Source organism: Oncorhynchus keta, chromosome 1 (assembly GCF_023373465.1).
Source record: "Oncorhynchus keta strain PuntledgeMale-10-30-2019 chromosome 1, Oket_V2, whole genome shotgun sequence".
Lineage (NCBI taxonomy): Eukaryota > Metazoa > Chordata > Actinopteri > Salmoniformes > Salmonidae > Oncorhynchus > Oncorhynchus keta.
Window position 1 is genome coordinate 25,970,370 of NC_068421.1, and position 21,159 is coordinate 25,991,528.

The 21,159-nt window shown below is 44.9% G+C and overlaps 2 protein-coding genes across 4 annotated transcripts in view; both read left to right on the forward strand.

The window, feature by feature from the left end:
* The window catches only part of LOC118357659 (mediator of RNA polymerase II transcription subunit 13-like), a 32,383-nt gene extending 19,347 nt beyond the window's left edge, over positions 1-13,036 (forward strand). The window contains exons 13-30 of one of the 2 annotated variants that reach the window (XM_035735039.2): positions 1,588-1,678; positions 1,793-2,001; positions 4,047-4,246; positions 4,343-5,235; positions 5,396-5,563; positions 6,410-6,633; positions 6,740-6,935; positions 7,127-7,505; positions 7,762-7,978; positions 8,103-8,294; positions 8,567-8,790; positions 8,904-9,046; positions 10,658-10,816; positions 10,950-11,135; positions 11,326-11,471; positions 11,577-11,741; positions 11,916-12,016; positions 12,150-13,036. In XM_035735039.2, coding sequence (XP_035590932.1) covers positions 1,588-1,678; positions 1,793-2,001; positions 4,047-4,246; positions 4,343-5,235; positions 5,396-5,563; positions 6,410-6,633; positions 6,740-6,935; positions 7,127-7,505; positions 7,762-7,978; positions 8,103-8,294; positions 8,567-8,790; positions 8,904-9,046; positions 10,658-10,816; positions 10,950-11,135; positions 11,326-11,471; positions 11,577-11,741; positions 11,916-12,016; positions 12,150-12,282 — 4,026 coding nt within the window. In that variant the 3' untranslated portion in view covers positions 12,283-13,036. The remainder of the gene's footprint in view (positions 1-1,587; positions 1,679-1,792; positions 2,002-4,046; positions 4,247-4,342; positions 5,236-5,395; positions 5,564-6,409; positions 6,634-6,739; positions 6,936-7,126; positions 7,506-7,761; positions 7,979-8,102; positions 8,295-8,566; positions 8,791-8,903; positions 9,047-10,657; positions 10,817-10,949; positions 11,136-11,325; positions 11,472-11,576; positions 11,742-11,915; positions 12,017-12,149) is intronic. The other variant, XM_035735101.2, reaches the window with a different exon arrangement.
* A 2,683-nt stretch (positions 13,037-15,719) lies between these two features.
* The window catches only part of LOC118357822 (autism susceptibility gene 2 protein-like), a 33,857-nt gene continuing 28,417 nt past the window's right edge, over positions 15,720-21,159 (forward strand). For both annotated transcript variants that reach the window (XM_052519737.1, XM_035735171.2), the window contains exon 1: positions 15,720-15,875. The gene's annotated coding sequence lies outside the window, so the exon portion shown is untranslated. The remainder of the gene's footprint in view (positions 15,876-21,159) is intronic.

Genomic DNA, 21,159 nt, shown 5'->3' on the forward strand with positions numbered 1-21,159 from the left:
TCAATACAAATTCTCGCCCATCTACACACACTACCCCATACTGACAAAATTAAAACATGTTTTTAGAGATTTTAGCAAATTTATTGAAAATGAAATGGACTCCTTTGCTATGACAGTCCAAATTGAGCTCAGGCGCATCAAATTTCCTTTGATCATCCTTGATGTTACCACAACTTGATTGGAGTCCACCTATGGCCAATTCAGTTGATTTTAGTAAGTAACACACCTGTCCATATAAGGTCCCACAGTTGACCGTGCATGTAAGAACTGCTACTACACAATTAAGTTGAATCAACTGTCGGTAGATGTCGTAGAGACAGTATTGTGATTAGGCAAGGGTACTACATCTTTTCTAGAGTGTTGAAAAATTGGAACTACCCAGACTCTGGCTAGAGCTGGCTGTCTGACCAAACTGAGCAACCCGGCAAGAAGTACCTTGGTCAGGGAGATGACCAAGAACCCAATGAACACTCTGACAGAACTACGGAGATCCTTGGCTGAGATGGGAGAACCTGCCAGAAGGACATCGGTCTCTACAGTCTATACAGCCTTTCAGCAATCTAGGCTTTATGTGGCCAGACAGAAGCCTCTCCTGAGGAAAAAGGCACATGACAGCACTAGGCATGAAAATTGCCATGTGAAAGACTGAGCATAAGGCAAAATACAATGTGGTCCGATGAAGCAAAACATTTACTATTTTGCCTGAATGTAAAGCGCAATGTCTGGAGAAGCACAGCTCATCACTCATCTAACACCATCCCTACTGTGAAGCATGGTGGTGTCAGCATCATGTTATGGGGATGCTTTTCAGCGGCAGGGACTGGAAGACTTATAATAGGGGGGGGGTGAATGGAGCCAAATACAGGTAAATACTTGATAAGAACCTGCTTTATTGTGCAAACAACCTTAGACTGTGGCAAAGATTTACCTTCTAACGGGACAACGACTCCAAGCATACAGCCAAAGCAAGGCTGGATTGGCTTCAGAACAAGAATGTGAAAATCCTTGAGTTGCCCAGCCAAAGCCCAGACTTGAATCTCATTGACAATCTGTGGAATGACTTGAAGATTGCTGTCCACTGCTGCTCCCAATCTAACTTAACAGAGATTGAGAAAATCTGCAAGGAAGAATGTGAGAAAATCCCCAAATCCAGATGTGCAAAGCGGATACAGACATACATACCCATGACGACTCAAAGCTGTAAATGCCGCCAAAGGTGCTTCTACAAAGTATTGACTGGGGTGTGAATACTTATTTAAATGAATGAAATGAAAAATATTTCTCAAAACATTTGTTCACTTTGTCATGGGAAATTGTGTGTAGATGGGTGGGAATTAGTTTTTTACTACAGTTTTGACTTCGGGCTGTAACAATGTGGAATAAATTAAGAGGTGTATGAATACTTACTGAAGGCACTGTAGTTCTCATCTACATTGGGGGGACATTGTTTGGGTTACATATCCTTTTGTCTGTTTCCATATCTCCCGTTGATACTTTGCTAACAGAACATTGTGTAAAGTCTTAAAAATTATCTCTACATGTTTTGATCAAAGCCTGTTTAAAACATTCTAAATGTTCTCTCCCCAGCAGCCTGGATCCAGGAGAGCAGGAGTTCATGGAGACAAGTTTGGCAGTAAGGAACACAAAACATCAAATCTGGACCCTCTGTCCTGCATAAGTATGTTCCCTTTCTCCAATTCCTTCCCTAAAGTTCCTCTTTAGGTCATCACTGTATCCTACATTAATTTACCAAACAATAGGGTGATTCCCCCGTTCACCTTCCTGTCCCCAGGCTCAGCTGACCTGCACAAGATGTTCCCCACCCCTCCCTCCCTGGAGCAGCACACCATGGGCTACTCCCCCATGAACACTGGGGGCAAGGACTACGGTGGCCTGGAGGCCGGGGTGGGCCTCACTCTACTGGATGGGAGCCAGCTTAGCAGCCACTACAAGATGGAGGTGGAGGAAGGCTTCTGCAGCCCCAAGCCCTCTGAGATCAAGGTAACTTAAAGGCCCAATGGAGCCATTTTAATCTCGATATCAAATCATTTCTGGGTGATAATTAAGTACCTTACTGTTATTGTTTTCAATTGAAATTGTAAAAAATCAAATCAAATTTTATTTGTCATGTGTGCCGAATACAACAGCTATAGACATTACAGTGAAATGCGGGGCTATATACAGTGTACTGGTACAAGGTCAATGTGCGGGGGAACCAGTGTCGAGGTAATATGTAGAGTTATTAAAGTGACTGGCATAGATAACAACAGAGTAGCTCCAGTGTAGAAGAGGGGGGAGCAATGCAAATAGTCTTGGTATCCATTTGATTAGATGTTCAGGGGTCTTATGGCTTGGGGGTAGAAGCTGTTTAGAAGATCCTTGGATCTAGACTTGGTGCTCCTGGACTGCTTGCTGTGAGGTAGCAGAGAGAACCGTCTATGGCTAAGGTAGCTGGAGTCAATTTTAGGTCCTTCCTCTGACACTGCCTGGTATAGAGGTCCTGGATGGCAGAAGCTTGTCCCCAGTGGTGTACTGAGCCGTACGCACTATCCTCTGTAGTGCCTTGCTGTCAGAAGCTGAGCAGTTGCCATACCAGGCAGTGATGCAACCAGTCAGGATGCTCTTGATGGTGTAGCTGTAGAACCTTTTGAGGATCTGAGGACCCATGCCAAATCTTTTCAGTCTCGTGAGGGGGAATAGGTTTTGTCATGCCCTCTTCACGACTGTCTTGGTGTGCTTGGACCATGTTAGTTTGTTGATGTGAGAACAAGTTTAGAACTTGAAGCTCTCAAACTGCTCCACTACAGCCCTGTCTATCAGAATGGGGGCGTGCTTGGTCCTCCTTTTCCTGTAGTCCACAATCATCTCCTTTTGTCTTGATCACGTTGAGGGAGAGGTTGTTGTCCTTGCACCACACGGTCTGGTCTCAGACCTCCCTATAGGCTGTCTCATCATTGTCGGTGATCAGGCCTACCACTGTTGTCGTCTGCAAACTTAATGATGGTGTTTGAGTCGTGCCTGGCCATGCAGTCATGGGTGAACAGGGAGAACAGAAGGGGACTGAGCACGCACCCTTGAGGGGCCCCTGTGTTGAGGATCAGCGTGGCAGATATGTTGTTGCCTACCCTTACCACCCGGGGGTGGCCCGTCAGGAAGTATTGGATCCAGTTGCAGAGGGAGGTGTTTAGTCCCAGGGTCCTTAGCTTAGTGATGAGCTTTGAGGGCACTATGGTGTTGAACGCTGAGTTGTAGTCAATGAATAGCATTCTCACATAGGTGTTCCTTTTGTCCAGGTGGGAAAGGGCAGTGTGGAGTGCAATAGAGATTGCATAATCTGTGGATCTGTTAGGGCGGTATGCAAATTGGAGTGGATTTAGGGTTTCTGGGATAATGGTGTTGATGTGAGCCATGACCAGCCTTTCAAAGCACTTCATGGCTTCTAAGCAAAGAGAAATTTCTCCAGCAAGAATTTTCTTAGTACTGTCTGGGAGTGGTCGGAGTGTGGGGCCTAATGGGAGGGATATGTAACCTGAAAAATAGCCTATATTAGCAGAGGTTTGAAATGCTCTTTGTTTTTGGTCTATTAACTTGATGTTGCCAGGCATGCCAAAACTTCATCCCACCAAAACGGGCAGAATTTCCAGGTGGTCTTTTCAAGCAGCTCTTACATTATCATTTTCAGTATTATTTTAACCTTGTGTGGAAATATTTCTTTAAGCACAGTAAAATCTCATTTTTAACTGCACCGGGCCTTTAATTGGCCTTTGAACACTTCAGCCTAGCGTGGAAGTTCTACATTTTAGTCATTTAGCAGGTACTCTTATCCAGAATGACTTGCAGTTAAGTACATTTTTCCCTCCGAGGTTATCCAAGCTGGTGCTTGTAGGAAAATACAAGTGCAAGATTGTTTTTTTTTTTAGGGGGGGTGGGGGATAAGACTGACACTGTCTATTCATGCTGGTGTCTGCTTCAATACTTTTTCTTACCTTAGACTTGCTGAAGTGTTAGTGGCTTATTTTCATTCTCTTCCCACATTATACCTCCAGGACTTCTCGTTTGTTTATAAGTCAGAGGCGTGCAAGGCATTCACGGGCTGCTCCATGTTTGCTCCGCTGAAGATGCTTCCCAGTCAGTGTATGATGCCCATCAAGCTGCCAGAGGACTGTGTTTACACACCCAGCTGGAACATGGGCAAACTGGAGCTCATACCCCCTGTGCCAACCATGGGCCTCCTCACCAAAGATGGGTAACCAATCAGACTGGTCCTCTTGAGTTATGTAAGTCTCATATACCCACATGTGTCAGGGGTTTTAATGTGTGTGCTGTTGTCTCCTTATTTCAGTAACATCCCCAGTGTGGAGCCAGACTACCAGAGCTACACACCACAGACCCACACTCCCTTCATGTCCAACAGTGCCCCACCCAGCAACAGCGGCACGGGCATCCTACCCTCCCCGGCCACACCCCGCTTCTCCGCCCCCACCCCACGCACTCCCCGTACCCCACGCACCCCAAGAGGGCCTGCCAGTGTCCAGGGATCGCTCAAATACGACAACTCTGACCTCTACTCGCCTGCCTCCACCCCTTCTACTTGCCGACCTCTCAGCTCAGTGGAGCCAGCCACTGTGCCCTCCATCCCTGAGGCCCACAGCCTCTACGTCACCCTCATCCTCTCTGAGTCCGTCATGAACCTCTTCAAGGACTGTAACTTTGACAGCTGCTGCGTGTGCGTGTGCAACATGAACATCCGTGGCGCTGATGTGGGCGTGTATCTTAACGACAACGGCGAGGCCCAGTACCCCTGCACTTGTGGTTTCAGCGCTGTGGTCAACCGTCGCTACGGCAGCTCGGCCGGCCTCTTCCTGGAGGATGAGCTGGACGTGGTGGGGCGTGGCTCGGACGCCGGCCGGGACTCTGAGAGGCGTTTCCAGGAGCTGCGCGCTGCCTCCCTTCACAGGACCGGCAACTCCACCGAGAGGCCCCCAGACGAGCTCATCCTGTTGCTGCAGGATCAGTGCACCAACCCATTCTCCCGCATGGCTGGAGTGGAGTACCCCAAGGCGTTGTCCTCCGGCCCCTCTCACTCTTCTCTACGGGTAGAGGAGAGGGACTGCTATAACGATTGCTACATGGCTCTGGAGCATGGCCGACAGTTCATGGACAACATGTCAGGAGGCAAGGTGGACGAGGTGCTGGTTAAGAGCACGTGTCTACACAACTGGCCTAAACGCAAAAGTGAGTCTGCTCCTTCACTCATTGATAATGCACAAACTTGTTTCCCCTCCTACTCTTTACTGCTTTTCCTCTCTCTTCCTACTCCTCTTATGTAAAAACCCAGTCTTCTTGGTTAGGTGTATGATTCTGAGCCTTCCCACCCTCTTATCTCCCCCTCCAGCTGCAGAAGTGAGCAGGCTGTTCTCTCAGGACGTGCTGCGGGTGCTGCTCTCCCTTCAGCCTGTACTCCAAGATGCCATCCAGAAGAAGAGAAGTGTACGTTCCTGGGGCGTTCAGGGACCTCTCACCTGGCAGCAGTTTCACAAGATGGCCGGCAGGGGATCCTACGGTAAACACAAGGACTTTAAAAATCAAGCAATAATAATACATAAAGATCCAGGGTTTTTTCTGGATCAAAAACAGGCTTAGGTGGTGGCCTGTTGGTGTGGCTGAATTGAATAGAATTCTTGCAATTCTATAAATGTCTCCACGGAGCTGAGAACTGGAAGAAAAAAAAATGCAAATTTTGTGCTATTCTACTCCATGTTTTACCGTGGAGCTGGGAGAATCTTGCAGTTTAATGCAAATTTCCTTCAATTTTACATTTTGTCATGGAGTTGACAACTTTGCCGTTTGAAATATAATTTCCTGCAATCCATGAATTTTGACTTTGTTAATGCTGTGTTCTTTTGCTTAAACATAATGACAGAATCCATACTACTAAATTTAGTTCACCCTTATTGTCTAGCTTTTATTTTGGTGATTGTAGTTCTCAAATATAATATTATATAAAAATATATAGGTCCATTATCTTTTCGACATACTTTATATCTGGTTTAAGTTTACACAAAGCATTTTCCATCCCTGGTATCACATGCGCTCTAAATATGTAATGATCATATAGATTTATCAGGATTGTTTTGGGTCAGAAACAAGTGTTTAATGTGACAACCTACATTTATTTTTTAACTTTTTTGTTTCTGTAATTTAGCAGACGCTCTGATCCAGAGCGACTTACTGGAGCAAATAGGTCTAAGTACCTTGCTCAAGGGCACATCAATATATTGTTTCACCTAGTCGATTCCAAACGGCAAACTTTTCAGGTACGGCCCCAGCGGTCCTATCCGCTAGGTTACCTGCCGCCCTCAACTCCTTCTGCAACGAGTCTGACTGTCCCTCCTCTCTGAACCATTAGGCACTGACGAGTCTCCAGAGCCCCTCCCCATCCCTACCTTCCTGGTGGGGTATGAGTATGACTTTGTGGTGCTGTCGCCCTTCGGCCTCCCTTACTGGGAAAAGCTGCTGCTGGACCCCTTCGGCTCCCACAGGGACGTGGGATATGTAGTCATCTGTCCCGAGAATGAGGCTCTGCTCCGTGGGGCTAAGAGCTTCTTCAAGGACCTTACGGCCGCGTACGAAGTAAGCGGGGACACACACTCTCACGCACATAGACAACCTCGATAGTCTAATAAAACATGTTTTTTTTTTTTCATGGTACATTTACCCTTATTTTTCATCTTTGCAGGCCTGTCGACTGGGTCAGCACAGACCAATCTGTAAGACTCATGCAGATGGAATATTGCGGGTTGGTACAGCAGAGGGCAGGAACCGGGCAGAGCAGCCTCTCAGTGACTGGTTCCTCAAGATGGCCAGCAGCAACGGAAACAGCGAAGCCTTCAACAAACTCAAACTGTATGCCCAAGTGTGCCGGCATGACCTGGGTACGTCTTCATTAGATTGCCATCTTCTATTTCAGGAGATTGTACTGAATAAGAGATGGGATCACTTTTGGGTTTATAATTTGATGTGGCTTGTACAAGAAGCAAATATTCAGATGTAATTTATTGGTCATTTCCTGAGTTGAGTTTAATATTTGACATCTTTTTCTTTACTTATTTGTTACTCTCCTCAGCTCCATACCTGGCTGGACAGTCTCTGGACAGCTCTCTGTTAAACCAGCGTGGCCCCACTGTGGCCTCCCCTCAGTCCTCCTCCTCCCAGTCCCCCAGCTCCACCACCCCCTCCTCAGGTCCCCAGAGCTCCACCAGCAGCAGCACTGCCCAGCCTGCCAACACCAACAGCACCCCACCCTCCTCCACAGGCCCCCAGGCAATGGGAGGGATAGGGGGAGTAGGAATGCCATCGGCCAAGCCCAGCTCCTACACACCATACGGGACATCAGGCCTGCAGGGCAGCGTCTCCCAGAATGGGCCCCAGTCGTGTCCTCAGACTGCAGGGGAGAATGGCCCCACTGCCAACCAGCCCCAGGCCAGTACCGAGCCCGTAGAGACGTATGTAACCCCACCATCTTGCATCCTCAGGTTTAGTCACACGGCGTTTAAATTATTTTCTGTAGCACCCAAATTTGTAATTGACTCTCACTTGGAATAGGTTGAATTACGACTGCAAAACCTTACCCATCTCTCCCATTTTTATGCACCAGACTTGTCTGGAAAATAACATTTGGCCTGCTAAATGTCTTTAATACTTAAAGCTAGTTCATTATTGGCTGTTGGACCTTTGACGCCACTGCTGCTCTCTCTACAGCACATTGGAGAGAGACAAGGTGGGCGTCCCTACAGACGGAGAGTCCCATGCTGTGACGTTTCCGCCGTCCATTGTGGTTTACATCGTGGACCCCTTCAGCTACGAGGACGGGGAGAGGGACACCCACTCCAGTGTGTGGACACTGGGTCTGCTGCGCTGCTATGTGGAGATGCTCCAGTTCCTGCCGCCTCACATCAGAAACTGTGTGTCTGTGCAGGTAATGGAGGACTTGACACATGTAGCCAGACTGCAGACTATTCACATTTATGTTCAGCACATTGGCTCTGTGGGGGTTGGTGTGTTTAAAAAGGCTGTTTCTAACAAAATGATGTGTTGGTCAGATCATTCCCTGTCAGTACCTGTTGCAGCCTGTGCGCATTGAGGAGCGCCATCTGTACGGTCAGCACCTCAAGTCCCTGGCCTTCTCAGTGTTCACGCAGTGCAGACGGCCCCTCCCCGGCAACACCAACATCAAGGCTCTGACGGGCTTCGGCCCAGGCCTGGCCATTGACATGGCACTGAGGAGCACAGAGGTAAACCGCACATAGGAAACTGCACAAAACCTCACAAATATTATTCCTGGATTGATTTAGACTGCTGATCGGTTTTTAGAAACTGTCACAATGTGAATGGTCTGTTTAATATAACATCCTGGTCTTTGGCTAGTCCTTTCATATACCTTGATGATCCAAGAGACCACTGCTCTGTTGAATAAAGACAATGGCTTACTAAATACAGCGTGCTAAGTGAAACATAAGAAACCATTGGTTTGACCCATGACCTTCTGACTTTTACACCTGTGCAGAGGCCAGAATGTCTGCGTCTGTACACACCACCGTTCATCCTGGCACCCATCAAGGACAAGCAGACAGAGCTAGGGGAGACGTTTGGTGAGGCCTCTCAGAAGTACAATGTACTGTTTGTGGGCTACTGCCTGTCGCATGACCAGCGCTGGCTCCTGGCCTCCTGTACTGACCAATCAGGAGAGCTTCTGGAGACATGCATCATCAGCATCGACGTGCCTAACAGGTCAGTGACACACACACACACACAACCTGCCAAATGGTATACACTTGACATGCAAACAAATTCAATTCAGGTATCTTTCTCTTTCGTGACTGTTTGTTGTGTCCTCTGTCCAGGGCTCGGAGGAAAAAGGGCTCAGCCAGACGACTGGGCCTGCAGAAGCTGTGGGAGTGGTGTCTAGGCTTGGTGCAGGTGACATCACTGCCCTGGAGGGTGGTGATTGGCCGTCTGGGCAGAATGGGCCACGGAGAGTTACGAGGTATGCCACACTAGTCCAAACTCCACCAGACAGGGGAGATATACACTGAACAAAAAATATAAGCCTAACATGTTAAGTGTTGGTCCCATGTTTCATGAGCTGAAATAAAAGATCTCTGAAATTTTTCACATGCACAAAAAGCTTATTTCTCTCCTTTTTCTTTTACACAAATTTGTTTACGTCCCTGTTAGTGAGCATTTCTCTTTTGCCATGATAATCCATCCACCTGACAGGTGTGGCATATCAAGAACTGATTTAAACAGCATAATAATTACACAGGTGCACTTTTTCTTATTTAACCAGGTAGGCCAGTTGAGAATGCGTTCTCATTTACAACTGCGACTTAGCCAAGATAAAGCAAAGCAGTGCGACATAAACAACACAGAGTTACACATGGGATAAGCCAATGTACAGTCAATAACACAATAGAGAAGTCTATATACAGTGTGTGCAAATGAGGTAAGATTTGGCTAGTCCTTGCATATACCTTGATGATCCAAAAGACCCCTGCTGGGGACAATAAAAGGTCACTCTAAAATGTTCAGTTTTGTCACACAACACAATGCCACAGATGTCTCAAGTTGTGGGAGTCTGCAATTGGCATGTTGACTAGAAATGTCCTCCAGTGTTGTTGCCAGAGAATTGAATGGAACCACATGTAACAACGCCAGCCAAGGATCTCTACATCCTGTGGCATCACCTGAGACCAGCCATCCGGACAGCTGATAAAACTGGGTCTGCACAACCAAAGAATTTCTGCACAAACTCAGAAAACATTTCAGGGAAGCTCATCTGATTGCTCTTCATCCTTACCAGGGTCTTGACCGGACTGCATTGTAACCATCTTTAGTGGGCAAATGCTCACCTTCGATGGCCACTGGCATGCTTGAGAAGTGTGCTCTTCACAGATTAATCCCAGTTTCAACCGTACCTGGCAGATGACACACGGGAGGGGTGTATTGCGTCGTGTGGGCAAGTGGTTTGCTGATATCAACTTTGTGAACAGAGAGCCCCGTGGTGGGGTTATGGTATGGGCAGGCATAATCTGTGGACAACAAACACAATTGCATTTTATCGATTGCAATTTCAATGCACAGATATACAGTGACAAGATCTTGAGGCCCATTGTCGTGTCATTCATCCGCCACCATCGCCTCATTGTTCAGCTTGATAATGTACGGCCCCATGTTCGCAAGTATCTGTACACAATTCCTAGAAGCAGAAAATGTCCCAGTTATTCCCCGGCATGCATAATCACCAGACATGTCACCCTTTGAGCATGTTTGGTATGCTCTGGATCAACGCGTACAACATGTTCCAGTTCCCGCCAATATCCAGCAACTTCGCACAGCCATTGAAGTGGTTTTCTAATCCACACCCCTCCCTTTTTTTGAAGGTATCTGTGACCAACAGATTCATATCTGTATTCCCAGTCATGTAAAATCCATAGATTAGGGGCCAATTAATTTATTTCAATTGACTGATTGCCTCATATGAACTGTGACTCAGTAAAATCTTTGAAATTGTCACGTATTGCATTTATATTTTTGTTCAATATATTTATTGTTGTGCCCTGACTGACGACATCTTCTATCTCCCTCTGTTTTCCAGATTGGAGTATTCTACTGAGCAGAAGGAACCTGCAGTCTCTCAGCAAGCGCCTCAAGGAGACCTGCAGGATGTGTGGCATCTCTGCCGCAGACACACCCAGCATCCTCAGCGCCTGCCTGGTCGCCATGGAGCCCCAAGGCTCCTTTGTCATCATGCCAGGTAAAAACTAACAAAAGTTGAACCTTGAGTGATGGCAGCACAATGCGCCCTTGCTTCCCCCGTCTGAGTCCACGGAGTTTCCTGAAATGTTTTTGATGTCTGTATCGTGGTAACCCCTCTCTTTGCTGTGTAGACTCTGTGTCTACAGGCTCAGTGTTCGGCCGCAGCACCACTCTGAACATGCAGACGTCCCAGCTGAGCACTCCTCAAGACACGTCCTGCACCCACATCCTGGTGTTCCCCACCTCGGCCATGGTGCAGGTGAACAACGGCACCACCGAACAGAACCTAGACATCGCCTTCAACCCCATAAACCCTGGTCAGTAACACACACACACACACACACACACACACACACACACTGTAGATGTTGATGCATTTCTAGGCTCTGGCTGTAGTCTGGCTCTACACGGGGCGACGTTACCCGAAACAGGGAGACAGAGCAACTCTCTGTCTAAGCTCCTGGGATATAGTATTGAATGACTCTTTGTGTTTATCGCTCTCCATAGATGGTTCAGATGGGATGGGCATCTTTGACCTGTTTGATAATGACATGGTGGACCCTGACCTCATCAACATCCTGCCTAACTCCCCCACCACCTCTCCTGTTCACTCCCCGGGTGGACACTATCACCAGGGGGGAGACGGCAGCAAGGTAAGCCCCTCTGCCCCTCCACAACACTACCAGCAGGAGTATGCTTACCTGACAACTGGTAAATGAGGGTTGAATAAGGATTGGTGGTTTCCCTGTGTGTTCCAGGGCCAAAGCACAGACCGTATGGAGTCCCATGAGGAGGCCCTGAACATCCTGCAGCAGCCTATGGCTCTGGGCTACTTCATCTCCACTGCCAAGGCTGGCCCCCTACCTGACTGGTTCTGGTCAGCCTGCCCCCAGGCACAGAACCAGTGCCCACTGTTCCTCAAGGTACCCATCTACCGCTCCTCTGACAGTTAACCTGCTCGCAAAGGCTTAAGTTCTTCTCGGGTCCTAAAACTCAGCATCACATTTATGCTTTACTTAAATGTGTACTTGATCAGGAGTCCTGTCATTTGAATGGTTCCCTGTTCTTCTAGCTGACCTTCTGTCGTCCCTCCCCAGGCCTCCCTGCACCTCCACGTGTCCTCGGTCCAATCAGACGAGCTCCTCCACAGCAAACACTCCCACCCTCTGGACTCCAACCACACCTCAGATGTGCTCAGGTACACTGCTCAAATGGAATGGAAGCCATATGAAATAACAAATGGGCAATACATTGATTTGATAGGCAGAAAAATGGGGTGAATTGAATGTATATTTAGTTATACCTAGTGATGTGCTCTCTTCCCCTGAAAGGTTTGTGCTGGAGCAGTACAACGCCCTCTCCTGGCTGACGTGTGACCCTGCCACTCAGGACCGGCGCTCCTGTCTGCCTGTTCACTTTGTGGTGCTCAACCAGATGTACAACTTTATCATGAACATGCTCTGAACAAGGATATCAAGGGTGATGTATGGACCTCATCATGAAACAAATGGTAGGGGATTCCCTGAAGTGGATGGATCCTCAACACTGCAGGTTGGGGGCATGGCCATAAGGAACCCCCCAGCCAGATTCTCCATGGCAGCACTGGAGGTGTCCTAGCCTATCAATCAAATGCCAAGTGTCCGTTTTGGATGATAAGGGACTTTTCATAAAGAAGAATAGTCTTTTTAATAATCTTAGATTTCAATCTTCTGATAAAATTTTATCTTAATGAAATGCCTGCATATATATATATATTATTTATTGTACGTTTTTAAATGTCATTTGTATTTCTTTATCTTTTATATATAAAAAATCTAAAGGTTGTGTATTGCCATTTCACTTTAAAAGGAATTGGTTTAAAATGTAAAGTAATTTTCTCAATTACAAAACCAAAACCTGCTCAAGTGAATTTGCTGTAGGCCACTTTTAGAGTATTATTTTTTCAAAGGGTATTGCCCTGATGTACAGATTTATGTAGGCTGGGCATTTATATCCCCTCCTTTTGAGTGGACATGATTTACAGCTCAGCCAAAGTGGCGGAGTCTGTTGCACAGTAATTCAATGCATTCAGATAAATGGGATATGAGGTACAGGTTGTCAGATTATATATTTTATATGACAGATTTAGAGAATTGTGTGTATATGTGTGTACATATAAATGTGTGCCGCTACAGATGGTGCAGCTTGTTTTAGGAATAAAGTGCGTCTACCTATTCAATTGTTTTGTCTCTTATGGAAACATTGCAGTGTTGCGGAATGGAGCGATTTCTTCCGGTACAAGGTTCTAGCCCTTGTTTGTTAAAATCTAACTCAGAATGCAAATGTTACCTCTGTCCTTGTTAGCCACACCCTCACTGCTGGGTGAGGGTTGGATTGGCACATTAATGAGATGTTGTTTTAGGGGTTGACAGGGCCATGGCTAGGGTCCAGATGGGTCCTTAATGGACCACGGGTTTAGGGTTACCCCCATTTAACCCCTACCCCAGCTAAATGGATTTGGCAGGTCGGTAAGAGTGGAATTGGCTAACTGAGGAGAACAGCTCATCCCAAAGCCTCATCCAATAACCGCCTTATGTTCAGTCTAATGGGATCCCATTGGAAGGGTAGCTACTTGCCTCATTCGTTAGTGGGCATTAGGGACAGTGTGCCAGAGCTGTCATTTGAGGGCAATTCTAGTGCAACACAACTTCCTATTCCAAGCAGCGTACAGTATGGACAAATTAAGTGTGTATTTATTGGAGTTTGGGCCAATATGGGTACACGCAAGGCTGAAGGGATGTGAGATCAGATCTGTGACTGTCAGCATGTTCTTCAGGAATCTCAAATATAATTCTGTGTTCATAACATCTAGTTAATCGCTTTTCATATCTCAAAGCGCTTTAAGCAAACAAATGAGAAATCATGACAGGTCAGCCAATAGAGGCCAAGTCTTTAAAAGCTGTATCCTCTGAAGATGGAGGGTGTCAGTTCATGGCTTGATTGGAGAGAGCTGGTCAGAGGATGGTAGATGGAGTCTTCTGCTGATCTTGTTGAGGGCAAGTCTGGGAACCAGCCTGATTCTTATAGCCACTGGACTTCTCTTCCACTCTGTGGAACATCACTTGGGTGATGCCTCAGCAGCTCTGGGTGCCAGAAAGCTCACCACACAGTCCAGAATAGTAGCCAGTCATCCTCATTCTGAGCCCTCAGCATCAGTATTCCTCTCACGCTTTAGGCGACTTTTCAAATGGTGTTCTCAAATACCAGCATAGGACTGGGAAAAGTCCACTTGAACACCCCTCCAACTGCTAATTACTAGTGGGAAACTTGTCTACCATCTGAGCTCCGACTTCTCCCACATGCTGAACGCTGATGTCACATACAGTACTAAGGAAATGACCTCTAACAGCATTTTCTGCAGTTAAAGGGAACAAAACATTTAGAAAAAGCCATCTAACATGTTTTTAACTCCTTTTGTTTACAAGCATGATAACCATAAACTGAAAGTACAGCCTACAGCTTGTTTGCCATCAGCCAATTGGTGTTCTCAATGATTTGAAGGCATGTGAATGCACACTCATTGCTCCCAGTTTACAAATCTGATTTTCCCACTTCTGAACACAACATATGTCCTCCAGGAAGCGGAGATACCATAATGTAGAAGTGCAACTGTGTTTGCAGTCCCTAGCTTTGAGGACCTGATGTGTATGGTTGGGTTTAATAAATTACTTGAGCTTTGTGAAACGGAAAATCCCTGGAGTCTCTTCCTGCTCACTGCTGCTCCATCACAGTGAGATGATTTTAATAGTGATTTATCCCTCTGACTTGTGTCACTATATAACAGCTGAATGAGAAACTCTGGCTACACTACAACCTATAATTCCACCTGTTGTTCACACATGTTGCTCGTTAAGTGAAAAATCAAATCAGGAGCTTAGGAGTCTTAATGAGATTACCATTAGTCACTAGTGATAGTTAATGGTATTTTCCTCTGTTGGTAAGTAACAGTGATGACTGGAGCCAGAGGACATGAACTCGAGGACAGTAGGTCTGAAGACGGTGTATCTTTGTTTTCTAGAAGCCTACAATTCAATTGTACAATGAGCTCTAATAGGAAGACAAAGATACACTATTTCATATTTGTATATTTGTCATTCAGTAGAGAAGCAGCTGTCCACTATGTTGGGTAGCCTAATAAAGCAGCTTTAAAAAGGATGTAAACACAGTAAGGTGACTGTGTTCAGACCAATGAAAAGAGAGGTTCAGCCCATTCATGTCACTTCTCTGTACTGTACATGCTCAGAATCTAATGTTTGTGTACAGCACAAAGCAACCAATGCCAAGAAGAGCTGCTAAAACCTTAAGCTGGTTTAATGCAATTTAGATAAAGGTTACTCACTTAAGTAGTGGAAGATTAGACAGTGCTTAATGAATTCTCTGTATTCTAAATGGAAAGTTAAGCTTGGCCATTTAATTGACCTGTATGGCAGGTCATAGTATATGCAATGTAGTATGTCCTCTTCCAATAATTTCCATAATGTTTTAAACCCCTATAGCCAGTATTCATACATAGCAGTCATAATGTATTATGTGTAATGGGTATTAAGTTGGGCATTCCTAAGGCAGCACAGGTTTCTGGTCTAACGCATAGTAGTTGTGATTATTTGGGTTATAAAATGGGTTAAATGTTCTGTGTCACATCCCCCTTTAGAGAATCAACATCCCCATGTGTCCCCAATGACCATTTATTGGGCTGTATAAGTGACTGAGTGTGCATGATAGAGAGGTGAGTAGGTGAGGAGGAGAGAGTGCTAGAAAGAGAGAGGGAGGGTGAGTGAGACAGAGCGAGGTAGAGGAAGTATTTGCATAAGCTGAGTGTTACCTGGCACTACAGACCCCACAGACAGACACAGCAGGTTGTCTCAGAGCCAAAGGAGTCTTTCATGCTGGAGAGGGTGGATATTGAATCACTTCCAAAGTCTGATACGGGTGTTTTCCATGGAGTAAGCCACTTGCCTGCCTTTTTGATTTGCTGCTAAGGTTGGCTGACACGCATTGGCAGATGGAGCAATAGATAGGTATGTATATGTGTGATCGATATTTGAAAATGTTTGTCCAGATTTACTCATTGTTAATGATTTGTAACATAGGTACGAATAAACATGATCTGGTATCCATAATATGGTATGAGCTTCTGCACAATGTATTTATTATTAGCTGATTTTATCGGTTGTTGTGTCTTTGACACTATTTTGAATGGAGAAGATGTTTGGAGACTGTTTCAGTCAGAGAGCTGAGAACCATGTTGGAATCTGTCAGCAAGTAAAGACAACTGTGTGAGTGTGTTTGAATTATCAGCTCAACCAGTTCTTTACTATGACATGCTGCCAACTTAGTTGGACTTGGACTGTTTCCTGCTAATTGATATTATGGAAATACTTACCCTTAATTTACAATGTAGGCTACTGTATCTAAGTATTTTTTCTTCAGAGTATGTGCGTGTGTTCCATATTCTTGGCCATTTTCCCATACATCTCCTTCATTGGTGTCTCTTTTGTGTGTGCAGACAAGGATGAAATTTAGAGAACAGATGTGGTTAACTTCCAGCTAATATTGTCTTTATTTGTATTTATTATGGATCCCCATTAGCTGCTGCTTACTCTTCCTAGGGTCCAGCAGAATTAAGGCAGTTGATACAATTTTAAAAACATTACAATACATTTACATATTTCACATTTACAGATGTTTTTTTTGTGTGTGTGTGTGTGTGTGTGTGTGTGTGTATGTGTGTGTGTGCATGTGCGTGTGCCTGTGCCAATGTTTGTGTTGCTTCACAGTCCCCGCTGTTCCATAAGGTGTTTTTTTAATCTGTTTCTTTTAATCAAATTTACTGCTTGTGTCAGTTACTTGATGTGGAATAGAGTTCCATGTAGTCATGGCTCTATATAGTACTGTGTGCCTCCCATAGTCTGTCCTGGACTTGGGGACTGTGAAGAGACCTCGTGGCATGTCTTGTGGGGTATGCATGGGTGTCCGAGCTGTGTACCAGTAGTTTAGACAGACAGCTCGGTGCATTCAACCTCTCATAAATAAAAGTAGTGATGAAGTCAATCTCTCCTTCACTTTCAGCTAGAAGAGATTGACATGCATATTATTAATATTAGCTCTCTGTTTACATCCAAGGGCCAGCCGTGCTGCCCTGTTCTGAGCCAATTGCAAAGTCCTTTTTTGTGACAACTGAAAAGTAGTCAAGGTGCGACAAAACTACGGCCTGTAGGACCTGCCTTGTTGATGGTGTTGTTAAGAAGGCAGAGCACCCCTTTATTATAGACAGACTTCTCCCCATCTTAGCTACTACTGCATCAATATGTTTTGACCATGACAGTTTACAGTCTAGGGTCATCTCAACTTGCTCAGTTTCCACATTATTTATTACCAGATTTAGTTGAGGTTTCGGGTTTAGTGAGTTTTGTTCCAAATACAATGCTTTAGTTTTAGAAATATTTAGGGATAACGTATTCCTTGCTACCCACTCTTAAACTAACTGCAGCTCTTTGTTGAGTGTTGCAGTCATTTCAGTCGCTGTAGTAGCTGACAAGTATAGTGTTGAGTCATCTGCATACATAGACACTCTGGCTTTACTCAAAGTCAGTGGCATGTCGTTAGTAAAAATTGAAAAAAGCAAGAGGCCTAAACAGCTACCCTGGGGAATTCCTGATTCTAACTGGATTATATTTGAGAGGCTTCCATTAAAGAACACCCTTTGTGTTCTGTTAGACAAGTAACTCTTTATCCACATTATAACAGGGGGTGTAAAGCCATAACACAAGTTTTTCCAGCAGCAGACTGATCGATAATGTCAAAAGCTGCACTGAATTCTAACAAGACAGCCCCCACAATCATTTTATCACCAATTTCTCTCAGCCAATCATCAGTCATTTGTGTAAGTGCTGTGCTTGTTGAGTGTCCTTCCCTATAAGCATTGCTGAAATTTTGTTGTCAATTTGTTTACTGTGAAATAGCATTGCATCTGGTTAAACACAATTTTTTCCAGAAGTTTACTACGGGTTGATAAAAGGCTGATTGGTCAGCTATTTGAGCCAGGTAAGGAGGCTTTACTAATCTTGGGTAGCGGAATGACTTTAGCTTCCCTCCAGGCCTGAGGGCACACACTCTCTAGTAGGCTTAAATTGAAGATGTGGCAAAAAGGAGTCGCAATATTGTCTGCTATTATACTCAGTAATTTTCCATCCCGATTGTCAGCCCCCGGTGGCTTGTCATTGTTGAGACAATCATTTTTTCACCTCTTCCACACTGACTTTATGGAAATCAAAAGTACAATTCTTGTCTTTTATAATTTGGTCCAATATACTTGGATGTGTAGTGTCAACGTTTGTTTCTGGCATGTCATCCCTAAGTTTGCTTATCTTGCCAATAAAAAAGTCATTAAAAGTGCTTTGCAATATGAGTGGGCTTTGTGATGAATGAGCCATCTGATTCAATAAATGAAGGAGCCGAGTTGGCTTTTTTTCTCCAAAAATTTCATTTAAGGTGCCCCAAAGCATTTTACTATCATTCTTTATATAATTTATCTTTTGTTTCATAGTATAGTTTCTTTTTCTTTCTATTTAGTTCAGTCACATGATTTCTTAATTTGCAGTATCAGTTAGGCCAATCCGTTGGGTTACCGGGCTTAATTGCCATACCTTTTGCCTCATCCCTCTCAACCATACCATTTTTCTATTCCTCATCAATCCAAGAAGATTTAACCATTTTTATGAGAATGGAGGGATCAAACCATTGGATCTCTCAGGCCCAGAGGGGTTAGAGAGGTCAAGGCAGCCATGGCACTGTGATGACAAACAAGCAGCCAGGAAGTAAAGTAAGGGAGGACATATCTACCCCACGGACTGACAGCTCCAAGCACAGGTTTAACCCAATGATTTATATATACACTAGATAACTGATAGGGGGCACTGTGTTGAAGCCCCCGTGCCTCCAGCTTGGTATCATTTTTTCTAGATGACTAATGTTACTGTCCCCACTACAATAAAAACAAATACTTAAATACATGTTATTTTGTCCTTTAAACATTTAATTGAAATACTGTGGAATTCCATCCGTTCCTATAGAGGACTACGCCTACTGGGGAGTGCCAATATGGCCGACCGGGGGCTTCAAAGCCTCTTAGTGGCCAATACATAGCATCAGCAATCCAGGGTTTATATACATCATTGACCCAAGACCCCAGTCCAAATAAACCACCACTGCTCTGTGAGGGAAGGAACATAAACAGCAGCCAGCATGTAAGGTCTTGTCCAAGTAGACTAGCTCCTGAGTGGCACAGTGGTCTAAGGCACTGCATCTCAGTGCTGGAGGCATTAAAACAGACCCTGGTTCAATTCCAAGGGTGTATCACAACTGGCTGTGATTGAGAGTCCCATAGGGCGGTGCACAATGGCCCAACTTTGTTCGGGTTAGGGTTTGGCCCGGGGTAGGCCGTCATTGTAAATAAAAATTTGTTCTTAGCCGACTTGCCTAGTTAATTAAAGGTAAACACAATACACAGTGTCTCAGAGCTGGATTCTGTCATTCAACAACCACAATTTGTTTTGTGGTATATGTGGCTCACAACCTGTAATGGGCTACATTCAAGGATATGTGACATGGATGTGTCTCAGTGTAAACACGCTACACAACAGTGAAGGACTTTCATCAGTGGTCATCAAGGGGGGTAGTCCCGGAGGGCTACTGTTTTCTCTCTCTATTGCCTCAGGCTCGATACTGCCACCTCCCCATAGTATTGCATCAACTCTGCCCCATACAAACCCCATCTCTCACCAAGGGATTTACGCCATGCAGAGAGAGGGATCAGTTCTCTCTCATCTGTCCTCCATTCAACCCATAGGGAGGGCATCACCCTAAAGAGATTCTAACAATCCATTATGAGAGTCCCAACGCTTCTTTCACTATAGAAACACCATGCATGGTGAAGAAGCATAATCCAAGGGGGATTTGTTGCTTTTTATGTTCACAGGAGGTTTTCAGCAAAATGAGTTAATTGCAGGTTATATGCACTGATAATTCTCTATGGACTTTTGTCTCATAATGTGGACAGTAATCTGGCCCGCTGGCACACACCCAAAGACAGTACACATTTAATGTAGTAGAATACATGAGTAGTCTGTCCTCTACCTTGCAGTAAAGGTGAGCACGTAGCCTGATGTATGTAACTGTTTAGTGTATCAGCATTCACTAACAGCATTACCGGTCATGCGTCCTTGGGAAGAATGCCTCCCAAATGAATTAAATGGATTTGTAAAGCCAAAGTCCTCAATTGGATTATTCTAATGATGTAACCCATAACATGCATCATTTGTGTTTTTTAGACTGTGTAGTCATTGGAACTAGTCTGTCCTGTGAAACACACCTTGACCTAGATTCAATCAGATCAAGCATTAACCGACAATAGCCGACACCTGCATAGCTAACGTTTTAGCGGTGTCCTGACTCAGGAGGTGTAACTGTGTTGGAGCTGTCAAATCGGTGAGCAGCTGCTCTTGATCATTGTCGCAAAGCCACAACAAGTTACAAGTTCAGAACGAGAAAGTGTAGACTATATAGAAATAATGACGCTCAAATTGAAAATCATTAAACAAAATCATGAGGATTTCTAATCAGCCTAAGTATAATGCCTGTCGTGCTCTAGATGGCACGGTAGAATGAACTTGACAATGGAGACTGAAGTACTGTTACTTTTAGCTTTATATCCGAAGCATGGTAACGATTAACACTGTTCACGCAGGTAAACTTCAAACTGCAAGACAGCTAATTTACATATCTCCTTGACCTTCAACCTCAAGTGATACTGATTGTTTGTTAAATACAAGGGAGTTATGGACTATCATTAAAGATGATGGGGTGGCAGGTAGCCTAGTGGTTAGAGCGTGGGGCCAGTAACTTGAAGGTTGCCAGATCAAATCCCCGAGCTGCCCCTGAACAAGGCAGTTAACCCAATGTTCCCTAGGCTGTCATTGTAAAGAATTTGTTCTTAACTGACTTACCTAGTTAAATGAAGGTTAAAATATATTACACCCCCCTTAGCTAGAGCTTGCAAGTAAACATAACTTTTTAAGAAGAATATAGTATTTTTAATACTGCGTCAAAGGTAGGTGGTGGTCTAGTTTCACTTACAATACCAGGTTTTACCCCTGACTCACTCAAGCACATAGTCCTGTAGCCTCACTGATCATTTAATGCACCTGCCTACTCTGGTGCATTGACTGGTGTGATTCTCTATGAGAGGGTTCTGGTCTTCTGTCATTTGTCATGTTCTGTCTGTGTTCATTTGTGTCTTTGTGT